Source organism: Knufia obscura (genome assembly GCF_036327395.1).
Source record: "Knufia obscura strain CCFEE 5817 isolate CBS 148926 chromosome Unknown scaffold_1, whole genome shotgun sequence".
NCBI classification, from domain to species: Eukaryota; Fungi; Ascomycota; class Eurotiomycetes; order Chaetothyriales; family Trichomeriaceae; genus Knufia; species Knufia obscura.
In genome coordinates this window covers 3,550,514-3,568,079 of record NW_027042687.1, presented here as the reverse complement: position 1 = coordinate 3,568,079, position 17,566 = coordinate 3,550,514, and the positions used below count along the sequence as shown (strand labels likewise).

General features: G+C 50.7%; 6 protein-coding genes and 1 non-coding gene across 7 annotated transcripts; 4 read left to right on the top strand and 3 right to left on the bottom strand.

Annotated features, from left to right (window-relative positions):
- Positions 1–160: 160 nt before the first annotated feature.
- PMZ80_001351 lies at positions 161–236 on the top strand. Its single transcript has one exon. It is a non-coding gene; the product is annotated as a tRNA-Met (tRNA).
- A 602-nt stretch (positions 237–838) lies between these two features.
- PMZ80_001350 (uncharacterized protein) lies at positions 839–2,317 on the top strand (the record flags this gene model as incomplete). Its single annotated transcript, XM_064869796.1, has 1 exon — positions 839–2,317. The coding sequence occupies one exon, from the start codon at positions 839–841 to the stop codon at positions 2,315–2,317; it is 1,479 nt and encodes a 492-aa protein (XP_064735293.1).
- Positions 2,318–5,580: 3,263 nt separating this feature from the next.
- PMZ80_001349 (uncharacterized protein) lies at positions 5,581–7,295 on the top strand (the record flags this gene model as incomplete). Its single annotated transcript, XM_064869795.1, has 3 exons — positions 5,581–6,424; positions 6,489–6,705; positions 6,992–7,295. The coding sequence occupies 3 exons, from the start codon at positions 5,581–5,583 to the stop codon at positions 7,293–7,295; spliced, it is 1,365 nt and encodes a 454-aa protein (XP_064735292.1).
- A 619-nt stretch (positions 7,296–7,914) lies between these two features.
- Positions 7,915–10,685, bottom strand: PMZ80_001348 (uncharacterized protein; the record flags this gene model as incomplete). The annotated part of the gene is made up of 2 exons (XM_064869794.1): positions 7,915–10,393; positions 10,450–10,685. 2 exons carry the CDS (start codon positions 10,683–10,685, stop codon positions 7,915–7,917), a joined length of 2,715 nt encoding a protein of 904 aa, XP_064735291.1.
- An 861-nt stretch (positions 10,686–11,546) lies between these two features.
- RHO1 (GTP-binding protein Rho1) lies at positions 11,547–12,413 on the bottom strand (the record flags this gene model as incomplete). The annotated part of the gene is made up of 5 exons (XM_064869793.1): positions 11,547–11,699; positions 11,750–11,884; positions 11,946–12,143; positions 12,257–12,284; positions 12,346–12,413. The coding sequence occupies 5 exons, from the start codon at positions 12,411–12,413 to the stop codon at positions 11,547–11,549; spliced, it is 582 nt and encodes a 193-aa protein (XP_064735290.1).
- A 1,084-nt stretch (positions 12,414–13,497) lies between these two features.
- PMZ80_001346 (uncharacterized protein) lies at positions 13,498–14,484 on the bottom strand (the record flags this gene model as incomplete). The annotated part of the gene is made up of 1 exon (XM_064869792.1): positions 13,498–14,484. The coding sequence occupies one exon, from the start codon at positions 14,482–14,484 to the stop codon at positions 13,498–13,500; it is 987 nt and encodes a 328-aa protein (XP_064735289.1).
- Positions 14,485–15,726: 1,242 nt separating this feature from the next.
- Positions 15,727–16,831, top strand: PMZ80_001345 (uncharacterized protein; the record flags this gene model as incomplete). Its single annotated transcript, XM_064869791.1, has 2 exons — positions 15,727–15,856; positions 15,909–16,831. The coding sequence occupies 2 exons, from the start codon at positions 15,727–15,729 to the stop codon at positions 16,829–16,831; spliced, it is 1,053 nt and encodes a 350-aa protein (XP_064735288.1).
- Positions 16,832–17,566: the final 735 nt, after the last annotated feature.

The following is a 17,566-nucleotide window of genomic DNA, read 5'->3' as shown; positions in this document are numbered from 1 at the left end:
GCCACGAACTGGTCACCCCTGATGCGCTGCCTGGCACGTGACCACGCTAGTTCTCTCTTAGGTGATGTATTTGATCAACGAAATTTGTGCTCAAATCAGACACACAGATCTCAAGCAGTGAGTAGCACCACAACGATTTGGTTCGAATATCATTCTAATAGTCTCAATAGACGTGGCGCAGCGGAAGCGCGCCGGGCTCATAACCCGGAGGACACTGGATCGAAACCGTAAGGACAATCAATCTCATTGTATATGATGGTCTTCTAACAATACCCCAGAGTCGTTGCTAAACACCCCTTTCTTTTTGTAAATCTCCAGACTGTTGGTGAAAACCTGGCTTCAATTTCGTTCAACGTGCAGTCTTGGCTTGTTTTAGTTGACATTCGGACTTTTTTTGCATCTGCGGTTTGACGATGGACTGGTGGAGGCTCGCAACTTATCGTGTCACTTCTTATTCCTCGTGAGACCTTCTCTGTACTGTCTTAAGTATGTGTGAACAGGCTTTAGGTACCAATGCCTGCATTTGATACTAGAGACGTCCCTACAGCCTGCCACCGTAGCTGAGGACAGCCCAGCATTGGTAGTTGTGATCCAGGAGGCTGATTAGCAGGTTGATGCCTCAGGCAGGATGGATGCTCCATGACGCGTGAGCTTACCGAGGGACAGAGATGCGGCTATTCACGGCGAAGTCCAACTTGGGGTCTTCATGCCATGCACTGCTTTTCTCTTGCACCGAATGTTCATAAAGCATGCGCGCCCGACCACTGTGCAGATGTCGTTCTGGTGAAGAAGAACCTCCGATCGTGTTGGGAGGTAGCGCTGGTCGATATTTGACAGCATGAAGACACTTTCCTGTCTCCGCGCAGTACCACGCGCCCTTCCGCGTTCACCCTTCCGACAGACACAACGCTCGCCCTTCTTGGGGCAGCGTCGGCTCTTCCAAGCTTCGGCGGCGCTCCAGAAGGTCGAGACACACATTCTCTCGGATATTGGGGAAGGAGTCAAGGAAGTGCAAATAATACAGTGGTTTGTTGAGGAAGGAGCTACCGTGGAAGAATGGGCACCTCTCTGCGAGGTACAGAGCGACAAAGCTTCTGTGGAGATCACGTCCAAGTACAGTGGAGTTGTGAAGAAGCTTCGCTATGAGAGGGATGCTGTCGTTCAGGTCGGCGACGCTATGCTGGATATTGAAGTTGAGGGTGAGGACGAGCCAGAGCCGGAACCAGAGCAAGAGCAGGATTCTGCGAGTTCGAAAGCGGAGGAGGGAACGACAGCGTCGAGCAGTGAAGCCCAAGAGCATATCGCTGCAGAAGAAGCACAACCTTCGCTACCTCCGGATCCGGACAAACCCAGCGATATTCCAAAAGCAACGCCTCACAAATCGACAGGCAAACATGCAAGTTTGGCAACCCCTGCAGTAAGAGGACTTCTGAAGGAGCACAATCTAGACATCACATCGATAGAAGGCACGGGAAAAGAGGGACGGGTGCTGAAAGAAGACGTACATCGCCATATTGAACGACAAAAGCAACCGCAGCAATCAACATCGCAAACACCACAGTATACTCCATCGACCTCTCCAGCACTCAACGTAAAGCAAGAAGAGACATCCCAGAACCTGACACCAATACAATCAGCAATGTTCAAGTCCATGACCAAGTCTCTAGCGATACCTCATTTCCTCTACTCAGATTCAATCAATGTCACCTCGCTAGCTGCAATGCGGTCAAGCTTAAATACAACAAGAGAGTCACATACCACACCCAAGCTCTCTTACATGCCATTCGTCATTAAAGCAGTTTCCCTGGCCATGAACAAGTATCCACTCCTAAACGCACGGTTGGACACATCAGATGCAGCTAAGCCGAAATTACTAATGAGGAGCAACCACAACATCGGCGTAGCAATGGATACGCCAGCTGGACTTCTCGTGCCTGTCGTAAAGGCGGTGAACGCCAGGTCAATCACGTCTATAGCTCAAGAGCTGAACAGGCTTGCTGAGCTGGGTGCTGCCAGCAAGCTCTCGAACGACGACCTAACAGGTGGTACAATCACAGTCTCGAACATTGGCAACATTGGAGGTGGCGTAGTTGGGCCCGTGATTGTCGAAGGACAGCTAGCGATTATGGGCATGGGCAAGATCAAGCCCACGCCAGTGTTCGCAGCGGACGGCACGACTGTCGTGCGCGCAGACATGATGGCCGCGAGCTGGAGTGCGGACCATAGAGTGGTCGATGGTGCAACTATGGCTAGGATGGCGAGCCTAGTGCAAAGTTACCTCGAGAAGCCAGAGACAATGATTGTCGATATGTCCTAAAATGAGCAGGCCAACATAGGTAGACGAACACGATACCCAATAGAGGCATGTGAGGCAGAACTCTCAGCATCAAGCATGCAATGCAAACATGGAGAACACGTGGCCCATGGTCCGTCATATCAGAACGTCCGATGAATCAGCAGTATCTGTTGAGAAGTTTGTTGTGGTCACTGTCGAAAGTCACCCTTCTAAAAAGCAACGGACAAGATAATGACTTGCACGAGAATATTGCAGCCGATCCTGCCTGTATCTGGGCCACACACCTAAAGAATGGCGCGAAGTCTGTTTATCAGATCTACAGCAACGACTCCTCCAACGGAGCTCCGACAGGACAATCGACTGGCCTGAGCGCCCAAGAAAGCGAGGCAGAAAGTTTGATGAACACGTGAGATCCGGAACGAAATGCTTCGAGGCGAATGGTCTCACGACAGGAACGACGGTCACTAGCACTGTGCGTCTTGACTCAATGCCATCCGTTTGCTTGGCAAAACAGTCAATGACCGAAGCTGATCAATCCTAGCGCCTATCATTGTCAGTAGTGCGCTGCGAGTAAGGGAAGTATGTGTTTCAGCCTCGATGAATATCAGTCGATGACGGAGTCAAGTGCTGAGTGAGGCTATTGTCAGCTACTGGTGAGAAAAGATTGAGCGTATCCTTTGACAGCCTGGCCACTTCATCTCGACCTCACATCGACGCTGGTCAAATAAACGCCTTCATCTCACTCTACATATATCAACACCCATCCCACCAGCTTCTCCTTGTCGCCTTCCAGCTTGCATGATCGACTTCGTCCTTCTCCTTCCCACTCAACTCAGGTAAGCGCAAATCCTGCCAATAATCCCCTAGAGACCTCGTTTCGCGAGTTTCGATCAATCTTCCTTTCACCAAGACCGCGCAACTGACAAAATCGTAAGATTGTCTGACAGCCTCACAACCAAATTGAGGTCCAAAGTTCCAAGCAGAACACGTGTGAGTTTACTTTTGGTTCGATTTCATCATCCTCATAAATACCCAAAAGAATCCACGACCGCAAGCTGCAAACCCCTCAGTTGAAGTGTCGAATTCCTGGACTAAACATTGTCATGGTGGCTCGTAAGGATCTAACATTTTGGCAGAGCAATCTCGCAAATATGTCCATTTCGCCGGAATCTCCTGACTTAGCCCAAATTTCTTCTCGATCCCAACCCGCATATTCGCAGCAACTTCATACCTACCTCGTGATTTCCCAAAATCGCACTCTGTGACGAACCACTTTAATCGACCAATTCGAAGCTGCTACCGCCTGTATCAGGATTGCACGACCTCACATAGCATCCACACCACTCTTGGTATTGTGCCAGTACACCAGTGATCTGCTCCTCGAGCTCTTGGCTATCGATCTCACAAACCTCAACCTCATCCGGGACCTGCAGCCTCAGTCACAACGCGAAAGTATGCAGCATGATGACGATATTCAACGCTTGGAGGACCGACTTGAGCTTACAGAGACAGCTTTGGATAACCTCAGAGACGATATTTTGGCTGTGGACTGCCCGGAAGCTGTGGAACTTGTGATTGGGTTGGCCGAGGCTCGAACAGCGCTTGAAACGGCGTACGACAGGGAAAATGAAGTTTAGGATCATTCGCAAAATGTTCGGGAGAGGTCGAATTGGGCAAAAACTACCAAATCGAGCGCGAAGTTATACGGTAGACTTGCCAAAAGTTTGCAGCATTGGATCAGGGCGAATTGGGCTCTGAGAATGACCATCGCAGCGTGCGATAAGAAAGCGACTGTCCATCTGAGGATGGAGAAAGCGACAAGTGCAGTGATATTGAGCTAGAATTGGCACGTTGCAAGAACATGATAGTTGATCAGAATGGACAAACTGGAAACCACGATTTTTGGCGCGACTGCCAAAACAGACACGCCTTAACTATGATTACCAGATCTTTGCCGTACACCGAAACGTTTACAGATATTATCCACCATTTTTGGAAAGCAAAATCTGTGAAAGGAAAGCGCTCCGACCGCTCTTGTATTGCCTTTGACCCTCGAATCGTCCTTGAGCAAGCAAAAGTTTTGGTAGCTGGGAAGTTGTGGTTGCAAAGACATCATCGTTTTGGGGAACTTCGGAATCTTGCCATATCTCGCTACCTCAAGTTACACTTGACAATAATTCTGCCTCCTAGCTGAATCATCCGGATGGGGGCCTTTTCGTGGTATCGATGCTTGCCTAAGGCCAGATACATCTACAATTTTGTTCGAGTTTTTGTGACAGGGTCCTCAAGCACCTCAGGTCGAATGTTGTCAAATTCTCTAATCGGCCATGACATAGAGTCCAAGTTTGAGTACTTTGCCTAAGTGATTGGTAAGAGCAGAATGTTGACAACCCCAAAAATGCTGCGGCAAAACTGACACAGAAGGTTCTTACCTCTTTCCTTCAAAGGCTCAAGATCGAAGATGGGCCCATCCGCATCGGACGTGAAGTACACTTTTGTTCGGTAGGAAATACGATGAACCACTCGAACAAGATTTTTGGCTCACGGTCGAAGCCACATCACGAAACATCGTTTTTCGGTATCTTCAAGAATACCACGCCTCCTCGTCCAACATCCCGGATCGTGAGCCCACCAAGCGCAGACACGTGGACCAGCACGGGTCATCAATTAGTGTCAAGGTGAATGTATCCTTCAGGACGCAGTAAGCTAGGTGTTGACGATCAGGTGCATATTGCTAGAGATACATGTTGCGAAAATTCGTTACCACTGTTATTAGCCACAGCAACAGCAGCAGTCAAACCTGGAATAGTCCGGGTACATATATCGCAGGCCGCGCAAGTGTCTGCAGCAGCCGACAAAGTAAGACACCAAAACATCCAGCCAACAAGCCTTGTGCATGCTTTCGATACCTTCATGTTCTGTTAGGGCACATCTACTTCGATACGGTCTCGAAGCTTTCAGACATGCAGGAACCACGCAAAGAAGCGAACAAAGCCAAAAGACTCATCATCACGAGTTCAGAGCTTTCATAGGTGCCTGAGTCGAAACCTACCATTGGACTCTCGGAGCTTCGATTGCCGTCAGATGAAGATACTCGTCGTACTCCGACCGTGGCTTATACCGAATGCCACCACATCGCCTGGTGTATAGGCAAGACCACTGGTTTGCGACCTGGTTCTCTAGGCGCGAGCAGAGGCAAGACAGACACAGGGCTAGGCCCTCCATACTTGATATGGAGAGATATCAAGCTCACAAGAATTCGTTTACCAGCGAAGGGCCACTTTATGGCAGAAATCACGACCCGCAATCATAAAGAGAACAAAGCAGTCGGAATGCAGTCAGTCCACAACATTAGACCGTCATTCTTACTCAACTTCCCCCAGAAGCCCAAAAACCTACAACTTTCTGTGCCACACAGGCTGTTGACTGCAGCACTGCGCAGGAACATCCTGCAAAGCATCGAGACCGTTGGCGATCTGCATAATGGCAACCTGATGTCGATCCCGGTCAAGGAACAGCATCTGGATGATCCAGTTTTCGTGCAGGGCCGTGCAGCCGACACCGACGTCGACGTCCATGCAGCAATAATCGCACAAAAACTGACGAACTATATCAGAAAGCGGGGGCAACAGGCCGGATTCCCAGACGCTATCACGATCTACAGTTTTCGCACAGCAGCCAGTGAGATCGGATTCCAACACGGGAACGACACGGCGAGACAGATTCTAGACCACACTCCTAATAGCACGACACTAGAGCGATACTACTTGAAGTTCGCCTACAAGGTCGCGCTCGTCAGCACTGCGGTAGGCAAAGATGAAGACGGAGAACAAGCTGTGTTACAAGAACGTCGAGAGCGGCAAGTGTACCAGCATGCGACCAGGGAACAGCTCGTTCACACTCAAGCTCCGGCCGTCACCGATTTGCTCAACAAGACATTAGCAACTGACACTAAGTACCAGTCGCTGCGTGTCGCAGACCCAGACAAGGGCGAGGTGTACAGGAAGCGCGTGCGCTACAGACTTGCCAACGAGGCATATACAGACGACAAAACTGGCAGAAAGCACTCGGACCATCGAGGACCATGTGGAAAGGACAAAGCAAATCCAGAGCCAGGCAAGTGCATTTGTAGAGCGCCTCGAGGCGTTCACAGCTTCGCCAGCTTGTCGTGTCGGGCTAGCGTTGGGATCAGATTTATTGTCAGAGGAAGACCAGCACGATTTCTCGGACAGTGACGACGACGACGACAGTGGTGTCAGAGAGGCACCGAAGGCGGCCAATGCTCCAGAAGCCAGGGATGGCGACAATTATACAACCATGTCGCAGGCTTTCATGACCGCCTTGCTTTCGCAGGATGCGACCAACCTACTCGGCGAGCAAAATGGACCTAAGAACGGAAAGAGAATCAGGTAGGACAAAGTCCATTGTCTCGCATGTCTCAGTGATGATACTGTACCAGATGATATGAAGAAGAAGTTGCGATTCCCGGCATACCAGAAGCAATACATTCTGGATCCTTATCACAGCCAATCGAGTCGATTCAATCGCGCGAAGCAGATGCCGCCGCAAAAGCAGCGACAGTTACTATCGCTGTCCTGTCTGTCTGGGGAGTCTAGAGCTTCTGGACGTCCCTGCCGAGGATGAACGATGGGTGGAACGGCGTGAGGTGATGGAGCATATCAGCGCGTCCAATAGAACTGCCATCGCTGGTCCAGGTGTATGGAAGACAGTACAACTGTACGTCGAGCTGCACGAGGCTTTAAAAGCAGAGGCAGGCTTCTACGACGTGGACTTTGAGGGCGATCCAGACGAGCGTGAGCGACGGATACAAAACGATCGTCTACGACTTGCTAGGGCGATAGGGTTCGACTTCGACAATAGGATCACCGCACTAGATCAACCAATTGACCATCCAAGACGGCCAGCTCTACAGTATGGTGGGGATATCCGTTTCCGCGAGGGTTTGCAAGACAATACTGGTATATGTGGAGTCAAGTAACCCAGGCTGCACCAGCAGTCGCACTCGGGCCTACATGTAAGAGAAATACGGCGTAACGGGCACAGACCAGTGCCGACCAATCTTTCTCAGCTATCAGACCGATCTACTCTCGGAATAAGGCATGCAGAAGTCGCGAACAGCAGGTCGATTGAGGTGGGTCGTCAAGAGAACGAGGAGTGATCGGCTGGGTGCGACTTGGCATCAAGCTGCGGAAGAAGCTTATGGCGACGAGAAACGACCAAATAGCATAGTAACCCGCAAACATCACTGAATTCACGGTATGCCCCATGATGTGGTCGTACATAGTACGGCAGTAAGAGTAATCCATATTACAGCCTCCCACACTCTTGTCATGGCGGATTCCTTTTCTTTGTGCTTGTGCTTGTCTACTGTATCTAGACTGATTGAGCGAGGTCTCCGTGGTCAATTCGGCGCACGTGGAACTGCACCGAGTCTAGCGCAATGATAGACCATGGTTGAATCACCTGAGTGGTTTGTCTGTAATTTCGGTTCAACACAAGGAAGATGTCTATCGATGGGAGGCTTCAATGACACTGACTCATCTTTCGGGACACAACTAATGCAACGCTTCCTTTCATCCTTCTGACTAAGCTGCACCCTACTGCGTCAACATCAACAACCCTTCCACCCACCTCCTCGCATCAACTCCCACACCATCACTCACACCCTTCGCACTAGCCGCCCCACCAACAGTAGTCGCACCACTAACATCCCGCTTCTGCTCCCTAAGCAGCCATTTACCCGGTCCAGTGCTCATAGCTCTCGACTGCGTGACAGCCCTAGGATTGAAGTCCGCCGCTTTACGGACGAGAAATGCCTCCTTGTGCTGCGAGCCCCTCCTCGCAGTCAGCGATGCAGGTGACGGAGAAGCAGGTCTGCCGTTGTCGTGAGCGCCTGCAACGTTCTTCTGCTTGTTGATCTCGGATTGTGAGGGCAGAACCTTCATCCATAGGACCCACCATCCTCGCGCTGTCTTGACGGTGTGCTCGATCTCCTTACCTGACCGCGTGGCGAGGTATGTATTTAGGACTTGTGTGTGCGCATTGAGTGCTTCCGTGCGCGACCACGATGACTTAACCAGTTTATCGCTGTTCGTGCTGGTGGCATTATCGTTTGATGAGCCAATGGGTATACCCAGTGTGTACCAGGCTCCCGAGACCGACAGATATGAGGATGAACTTGAGGTCAGACCTTCCGCTGCAAGGCTACCAGGTACTGGAATATTCGGTATCGAGGTACGGATAGTCAACTTGATAGGGTCATAGACCAGATCGTAGATCGCGTTGCCGGCTTCTGGCAGCGTGCTTGTAGCACCCTTTTTGTTCTTCTCGTCCATGGCTTCTGCAATTCGTTCTGCTACCCTGCTCGGGTCTGTACTGCGTAACAGTGGTTTCTGTAACGGACCAAGTTGATTGTGTATGCTGCGGTAGAATGAAGGCATGGTGAGACTGGGCGTATGCAACTCGAAGAGAAAGATGAAAATGAACGGTTGGTGAACGTATACAGCGACCTGTACCTTCTCATATATGACGTGCGGTTGTCGTCCATCGACTGATGCGCTGGCACTGGTTGGTGGCGCCTTCGTTGTTTTGGTGCTCTTCATGCTGCCAGTGCTGCGATTACTTTTCTGAGAATCGTACGAGGAGGTCCGTATGGTAGTGTTGCGCTTTTGTTGCCTGGGACGAGCCATCTCTATGGTCAATGTGCGGAGGAAGAGCCTCTGGTCGGACCTTTGAACATTTGATACGTCTGGACCGTTTTCATTGTCCTCCTCGAGCTCAGTCTGCTCCAGATCTCCCGACAAACCAATCAAGAACTTTCCGATTGACTGCTCGAGTCTTTGGCGGAAAGGCTTCTCGTCTTCGCTGACTTCTGGCGTCGGGTCAACTTGCTGCAAATTCGACTCATCGGGGCCGGTATTGCTTGATGCAGGATTCGTTGTGGTACTCTGACCATCAGAGCTAGATTTATCGAAGCCTTTGGGATTGAGAGTCCAGCTTGTGCCATATCCCAGCTTCATATACTTCATCATGCTCTCTGTCCCAAACAAGGACGAATCTTCTCTAGTAGTATTGGAAGCCGAGGGCTGCTTTTGAGACTTCTCCTTGCTGGAAGTCTTATCTGCATCTGCTTTTGCCAGAGCTTGATTGAGCGACCGCTCCACCTGACCGACCAAAGGAGCTGGTATGCCTGGGGGAGAAGCATGATTCTCGATAGCCTTTTTCCGTAGATTAGAAGCTCGCCCCTTAGGCGATATCAATCTTGGATGTGTTTCCTGATTCGAAGATACTGACTCCCCAGATGGTGACCGCTCAAGTTTCTGCCTCTTTCGCCTCTGCCTTGGCCTTGAGCTCGGATTCTCCCCTATCCCGTAAGCATCATTCCCGTGCTTGAAGATAGCCTCCATCCACTGAGAGACAGTGCGCAGAGATTGTTTTGAGATTAATCCTTTGCCAGAGAAGACCACTCCGTCTGCTGCAACAGGATCGTTTCCTGTACCGAGCCAGGTTGTCGCGTCCGTCTTATCTGCTGTGGCGGATCGCTCCGTTTCTGGAGGCAAGCCGTAGCGGCCAACAACCAGATCTCTGAGGCCCTCGGTCCGATCAATGAAGTCCTCGAGTACTTCTCTTTCACCACTGCCCCATTCTTCTTCGCCAACGCCTATACCTAGCTCACCTCCTCCACTAAGTTTGATAGCGTTGTAAATGGATGTTGCAGGATTGCCATGAAGTAGGACATCCCAGTTCCGCACGAAAGTGTTCCAATATCTTTCTAGCAGGCCGCAGAATACATCTCTTCCAACCCTACCGAACAGCTCCGACAGCTTCGTAGCATGATGGAGGAGGAAGAGAGAGTTGGCCTCTACCAGTTGTGCTACCAGCAGTGTTGCTGGAGACACCTCTCGAGCAGAGTATTCTGTTCCCGCCGTGTGGTTATTCTCTTGAGAGGGGGTCTTTGCGCTTGGTAGACGTGTCAGGTCGATCGAGGCCAATATCCACCAATCTTGTTCAAGCTCGTGCAGGACCACTCGCGACTTGTCGGTCTCAATGGTATCGACATTCGAATCGGAGAAGTTCCTTTGCTCATCATCAGCCCTGTCCTTTGCAGCCTCATCATTGTGCACCGTACCTACTTTGCAAAACTGACCATGCCCTGCGCAAGCCCGATTTGCCTCAGCCGCTTATTGTATTCGTCCTCGGCCTGTTCTGTGTTGTGTTTCTGTTCCCCATGGCGAGCTTGCCGGCGGCTGCGGCGGGAGAAGTAATAGACGATTTGGTCTTTGAAAGTGTCGTCCGAGTTGCTGAGAGTTGGGTTGTAGATGGCCAGGAAGTCAAGCTGCGCCGGAATCACTCGCGGCTCTTCATTCATTTTCGACAGGAGACCTGCAGCTGTTGAAGCCGCTCAAACCTTACACAAGATATCGTCGCGTGTGCTCATGACATCGTTCTGTATCTGTCATGCAACCTCAACGCAGCGAACGAGAACTACGTGACGGACTTATGGTACGCGGGCAGATGATAGGCGAAGCCAACATTCTAATGATACTCCATATCAACGAAGACTTAAATTCACAGTTGTTGAATTTGCTACTTGCAAGTTGTTTGAACGTGATGAGCTGACCATATCGTCCTCAGCTTGCATACACGGATCACATTGCGGAAAGTGCTCCCGAGGCACGTATGGATCCAACTTGCATTATTGTTGGCAAACTTGGTTCTACATTTCACTATGCTTGTCCTAGGACCTTATCCTTGCTGAAACACGACAATTGTTCAGTGGCATGATTCAAGGACATCAGAATTTGCGGACCAGCGTTCCAGGAGACGTAGGCCTCATGGCCCTCATGTATTACTCTCTGTAAGCTCAATTTGATAACGCCACGCATGAATCTGTTGCTCGACTCAAGGCTCAAGAGCTTGCAATATCCGTATCTCGATCAAGAAAGAACGCCTTCATGCTTCCCTGCACCCAAGCCAGTATCAAAAGCCTTTGCCGTTGGGAACTCTCTGCAAGACTCGAAAGATTTCTCTCGTAATGATACCAAATATGTGCCTCAATTCTTGTCACAAACACAAATATCTCAGACCACCATCCTGTAGTGCGAAATGCTCAGTAAGGAAATGTGGTGGTGAGCCATCTCGACATGGTCGCCTCTCTCTCCGTGGGTATCCTAGTTTGATCTATCGCAAGAGGTGGTTGTCGTTCATGGTCGTTGCAAAACTGAGTCGTTTACAAAACCAAACACTTCTTGCTCTTTCCGCCCTTTCTGGTCAGGAGGGCAGCCCGGGTGGCCGACTCAAACACTTCACGGACACCATTGTTGGTCTTTGCGGAGCATTCAAGGTACTTGTAGGCACCAATCTTCTTTCGTACTTCTTCACCCTGTCAATGTGTCAGCCGCCAGATCTTAATTGAGGATAGGCATGCCTTACCTGTTCCGGTGTAACAGGCTTCTGTGATGTCTTTGCAAGCTCCTCGATCGTCTTAGAATCGTGTCGCAAGTCGCTCTTGCAGCCGACGAGGATGATCGGAAGACCCTGGCAGAAGTGAAGCACTTCGGATATCCACTGTACGCAGGAAGGTCAGTGATCACGTGCTCTCTATTTGTAAAGGGAGTTGGGATCATACCTTCTCTTGGACGTTGTCGAGGGAATCGGGCGAGTCGACAGCGAAGCAGATAAGGATGACGTGGGAGTCCGGGTAGGACAAAGGTCGCAGACGATCGTAATCTTCCTGACCAGCCGTATCCCACAGGGCTAATTCAACGTGCTTGCCATCGACCTCAACATCGGCGACATAGTTCTCGAACACGGTTGGGACGTAGACCTATGGTGATTGTGTTAGTCTAACTCTTCTTTGGTTTCGGGCCCAATCTGGTAGTCGGCGAAGGCAACGGCTAGGATGGAGGACGGTCGGTAAAGCTGCGATAAGATGCATACCTCTGGAAATGTGCCTTTCGAGAAGACGCTGCAAAGATCAAAGTCAGCGACAATCTTTTGAGGGCGACTTTGCGGGAAGATAGACTCACATCAACAAACAAGTCTTACCGCAGGCACCATCACCAACGATGACAAGTTTGCGTCTGATTTCAGCCATCTTGGCTGTCGATTGTGGATTGATGGATGAAAGCCGAGTTGAAGACTTCGCAAAGTATCAAAAACAATTCGTCGATAGGTGCAGGAGGTGGTTGTTGGTGGATCGAGTGATCAAGAGATAGCGGTGATGGTTGAAGAAGAGGTGTGAGGTTGGTCTTGAGTCGGGGAAAGCCTTGAACGAACTTGCTAGTGTGAGAGGTGCAGGTGAGAAGCCACTTCGGCAGGTTCAGGCTTTGAAAGGCACCAAAAGACACCGATTGCACTCCTTCAACGAGCTTAGCTTACAAAAAGAACAGGCCAGGCGGCTGTGTTACTCACGTCTCAGCCACAAATCTGTGCCAGGCGGGTCAAAGAACGCGTATGACGCTGTAATTCTTGCTAGTGGCAGAGGAAATGGTCGATCTTTTTATGGTAGAATTGCAATTGCACGAATGAGCAATCGTCAAGAATATATGAGCACGAGGCTTCCCAAGCAGGAGGAGAATAAGAGGTGTGTCAGACGCAGCTCCGTACGCAATTCATGTGTGTTTTAGATCTTTGGGGAATCACCGCAGGTGACAAGCACCTGCCAGGCGCCCATAGACTGCCCTTTTCGTCGCAGCACCACCAATTGGACCTGCCTAGGCAAAATGTAGCTAAGATACATAGTCTCGATGCATGCAAAACATTCTTATCAGTACACTTCTCTTATGGTTCTTTTCCTTGCAAAATTGAATTCCGCAAGGTGATCATGTCGAGCGAATCGCCAATTTCCCACGCCTGCTCTACTGTGTTACAAGAGCTATTCATCCTTGAGAAGTGTTTGAGAGCTTCAACCGGAGCTTCTTCTCGCCAAGCTGCGATGCTTATCGATTTGCGTTTCCAGGGCAGCCACGATCCCTGTCAACTAGTCATGCTCTTTATCTTATCTCACTTCGTACCTCGCATACGAAGCTGAAGTTGCTCTAAAGGCGGTAAGCAGAAATGGTCATTGTCTAGCACAAGCATTATTCAATGTGGTCAGTGCTCTCCTCGCTTGTATCATTGCGCACCCCAATTTCGGTCTGGAAGACGGCTACGCGGATCACGCCCCGAAATACAGCTGATCATAACCTCGACTCAGAACGCTGCTCTCTTGTCGCTTGGGCTGTCTTCAACAGTGCATACATGGTCTGCAGACGAGGCATATCGAGGCCCTTTTCCCGACCTAACTTGATGGGATTACCGAGGATGACTTCCAGCTCCATCTTCTGATTTCGTTTCCAGTCACCGAGCATGCTTGGAAAGCTACCCTTCGGGCTCTTCTTTGCACTGTCCAGTATCTGCTGAGGGGTGGCGAAGTCCTTTGGAAGAGGCAAGCCTGTCAACTTCAGGGCCACACCCAGGACTTCGTCTATGACCCCCTTCATATGCTCATACATATCGGCATCATGCACCATTGAAGGATTGTCGGTCTCGTAGGATAGCACGGAGGAAGGGTTGAAGGCTGCATTGATCGCGACTTTATGCCATCTCAAAAGTTGCAGCTTTTGCGCCGGGAAAGCTGAGGCATCGTCAACTCCGACTTTCGATAGTAGGTCGATGAGGAGATTGTTCTTCGAGGTGGCCTGCTGACTGTCTCCAGGATATGCACCAAAGTTGATCTTTGTCCATCGGTGATGTTGAATGGAGCCATGCTTAGGCTGGGCGGCCGACGTAATGGTCACAGCGCTGAGGATGACGGCTCTAGGGAACCTTCGAGCGTACGGCTCCTCGATTCCGATTCCATTCTGTATCAACACTATGGCCGTTCTCTCGCTGATCAACCCCGCCAGAAGCTGCGAGTCATCGCTAACATCAGGAAGAGCTTTTGTGCTGACTATCACGTAGTCCCAATTCAACCCTGCCTTTCGTGCTTCCGATGCGTTTGCGAAAGTCCTAGCAGGCGACCATTCGTAGTTTCCGAACTGTTGCGATGTTATTGAAAAGCCTGCCGTTTTGACGGCCTGATAATTGGACCGGCACACGACTGACACATTGACATTTTTGTTAAAAGCAAGACGTGACCCGTAGAATGCTCCGATGGCTCCTGCACCAAATATTAGAATCTCCATTTTTGGTTCACGTCGGCATAGACACATCAGAGAACAAGAGTAGAGGCACAATGCATCTGGGAGGAGGGACTGTGACGGTAAGCAATCGACCTCGGCACAATTCTCAGCTTGTTAAGCACTCATTGGAAGCGACGACACGTGTGGGTGTTTCATTGCTGCCCTCGAAGACTTCACATTCGTACTAGAACGACCAAGACAGGAGCCGATGATGTTTAACTTGCAAAGCTCACGACATGTTCCTGCGGGAAAAAGTTGGACTTGTAACGAACTGGAACCATCGCAGCACAAAATTCAAGGTCCTCTATTCGGGCCGCACTAGTCCGATTCCGACCTGTTTGTTCCATTTGCCCTCATCCAGCTCTTGCTCTGGACGAAGGGCAACCTCCTGCTCTCCCTGAACTCAAAACGTGCTGCAAGCATGCTGGAATTTTGGTTGCTGACCTCAAACACGTGTTCATGCTTCGTGTAACAGCGGCCAAAGCTCTTATGCTCGACATGCGGACTGTGCTTGGCCTGTACAAAATCTAGGATGCGGTTTAACTGAGATTACCACGCGCCTGTGAAGATGACCATCTGACAATGATCAAGAACTTGGCAGCACACATAAGCAAAACAACGTTTCTATTGTTGTGCCAGAGTTGCCCATGATGCTTAGGCAGTGGCAGGCTACTGGCGGTCTCGAAAGTCCTGCTGAACACAATTCGCAAGAGCCTTTGCAACCATGCAAATGGTTTTAGGCGATGCAGGCACGTGCCGTTCGCAAATCTCGAATTCCATCAGAAGACTCTGACCCTAGCAATTGCTCATTTCCTACGCTTCGCGCTCGGCATGCCATTGGCTAATACGGTGACCCATGATTGACTTGCTAACTTGATTTATGCTTGACGCCGACACCTGGTAGCAACCACCAAGACTGACCTACAGCGAGAATTGCAATTGCTGATTTGGCCCATAGCACTGATGAGCTTCTCGAAAATGTGTATGGAGAGTAGCAGAACAGTCCAAGCTATGGAGGCTCAAGTACATAAGGTCTATGGACATGCTGGCGAACCAGGCCTTGCAGTGTCCTCGATTCAACCAGTGAAATTCCACGACCTAGCATAGTATGATGAGCACTCGATAGAGCGATCAGCTTTGGCTACACACCCGGCCCAGCATACATACTCGCTTACATTTCACGCCGATCAGGAATCGGGAGCTTTACAACCTCAGCGTTCGGAATACTCCGTTACCTGACAGGAAATGCATGCTATGGATATGCTGAGAAGCATCGCAGCCATTTCATGGCTTTTGTTGTGCGGGTATACACGAGCCGCGCCGCTCGCAGAGCGACAGATACCAAGTGGTGTCCCACAGTACATTCTCGATTATGGTAGGTTCTTGGGATGGAGAACGTCAACGCAGCTGGCACTGACCACTGATAGCACCGTACGTCTGGTTGGAACCAGAGGAGCAATTCTTCCCGTCCGACATTTCAGCTCAATTAGTCAACACCCGTCCAGCCGTGGATGGCGAAGCAGTGGAAGGAGCACCGAGTCCGCTCACACTCGAGAACCTAGACCAACTCAACGGCGTTGGAGAGGTCTGGCTCACAGCCAACAACGACTGGACAGCCGGTCCAACATGGACCCGTGGCGCGCAACCAAACATGGACGGCAAGACCGAGGGTGCAATGAGTGCAGCCGTCATTATACACGAAAACGACAACAACACCGTCGACGCCTTCTACTTCTACTTCTACGCCTACAACCAAGGCAACGAAGTTCTCGGCCAAGAGCTCGGCACTCACCTCGGTGACTGGGAACACAGCATGGTCCGCTTCGTCGACGGACAACCCGAGTCCGCATGGCTCTCCGCCCACGCCAGTGGTGGTGCATTCACGTACTCGGCGCTCGAAAAGCTACAGGGCCGTGCCGTGATATACTCCGCTAAGGGGTCCCACGCAAATTACGCCACATCCGGAAGCCACGACCATACGATCCCAGGCCTGCCTTTGGAGGCCGGTCTGCTTAACGACTTCACTGGAAAAGGCACGCTCTGGGATCCAGTGCAAAGCGCTTACTTTTACACCGTTAGCTTTCCAGAGGACGCAGACGAGACTGACTCGTCGGTCCCCACATTCACGTCTTTTGACGGGAGTCCAACAGCTTGGCTCTACTTCACGGGGCATTGGGGTGATGACACGTTGCCTGAGGATGATCCACGACAGGCCGACTTGTTCGGGTCTAAGAAGTTCACGGGCGGTCCGACTGGCCCACGAGACAAGAAACTCAATCGGGGCGAAGTGTGTCCGGAGGGTGCAGTACCGGTCTGTGATGTGCGAGGTTTCCTTCCGCCAGGTTCGTGAAATTGCATTAGTGGAGGTAGAGCTGAGGAAGGTAGGAAAGCGTGGTCAGGGAATGAACCAATGGTTTGACTACATTTTGCGGCAGGGTTGTTGGAGCAGGTGCCTCCATCGCAGCTCGCAAAGTTATTTTATTTATTCAACGGTCTACCCACTGGAAATCTATGTCACATGTTGTTTCCAAGCCTCTTTACCGCTTTCTTGCTTCAATGTATGGGCATATGAGCCACGTGCATCACCAGCATGCTTAGAACTTTTCGCCCTTCCTTTCTTACCTCGTCCGTCCGCCTTCACGACCTCATACGCCGTCCGTGTCCCGTCGCTCCCTCGCCTCCTATTCGCGCGCCCACCGCATCATCCTTCAATATCATCTATGCGCAAGCTCAATCATGTCCACAACTTCTGTCTCAATCCACGACCTAGCCTCCCTCCTCAAAGACGTCGCTTCATACTCCTTGAGCGTGTATGTTGATCCGCTCCACAACTTATATCTGTCCAACTCCTTATCCAGCTGGACGGTAACTTCGTTAGCTGACTCCCGGCTCCTTATCGTACTGAAGCTGCGGCAAGTCAGGTCAGTATCGATTGTCCGTCAGTCATGGGACACTCTTTTCTGTTCCTAGGCGCTTTATCGATTTGGTTAGCACTGTACCAGCTTTACGGCAGTACAATGGTTGATGTCTCCGGACGTGCTTCCTGGACGCGATCAATGACCACCCAAACAAGGAACAGACACTT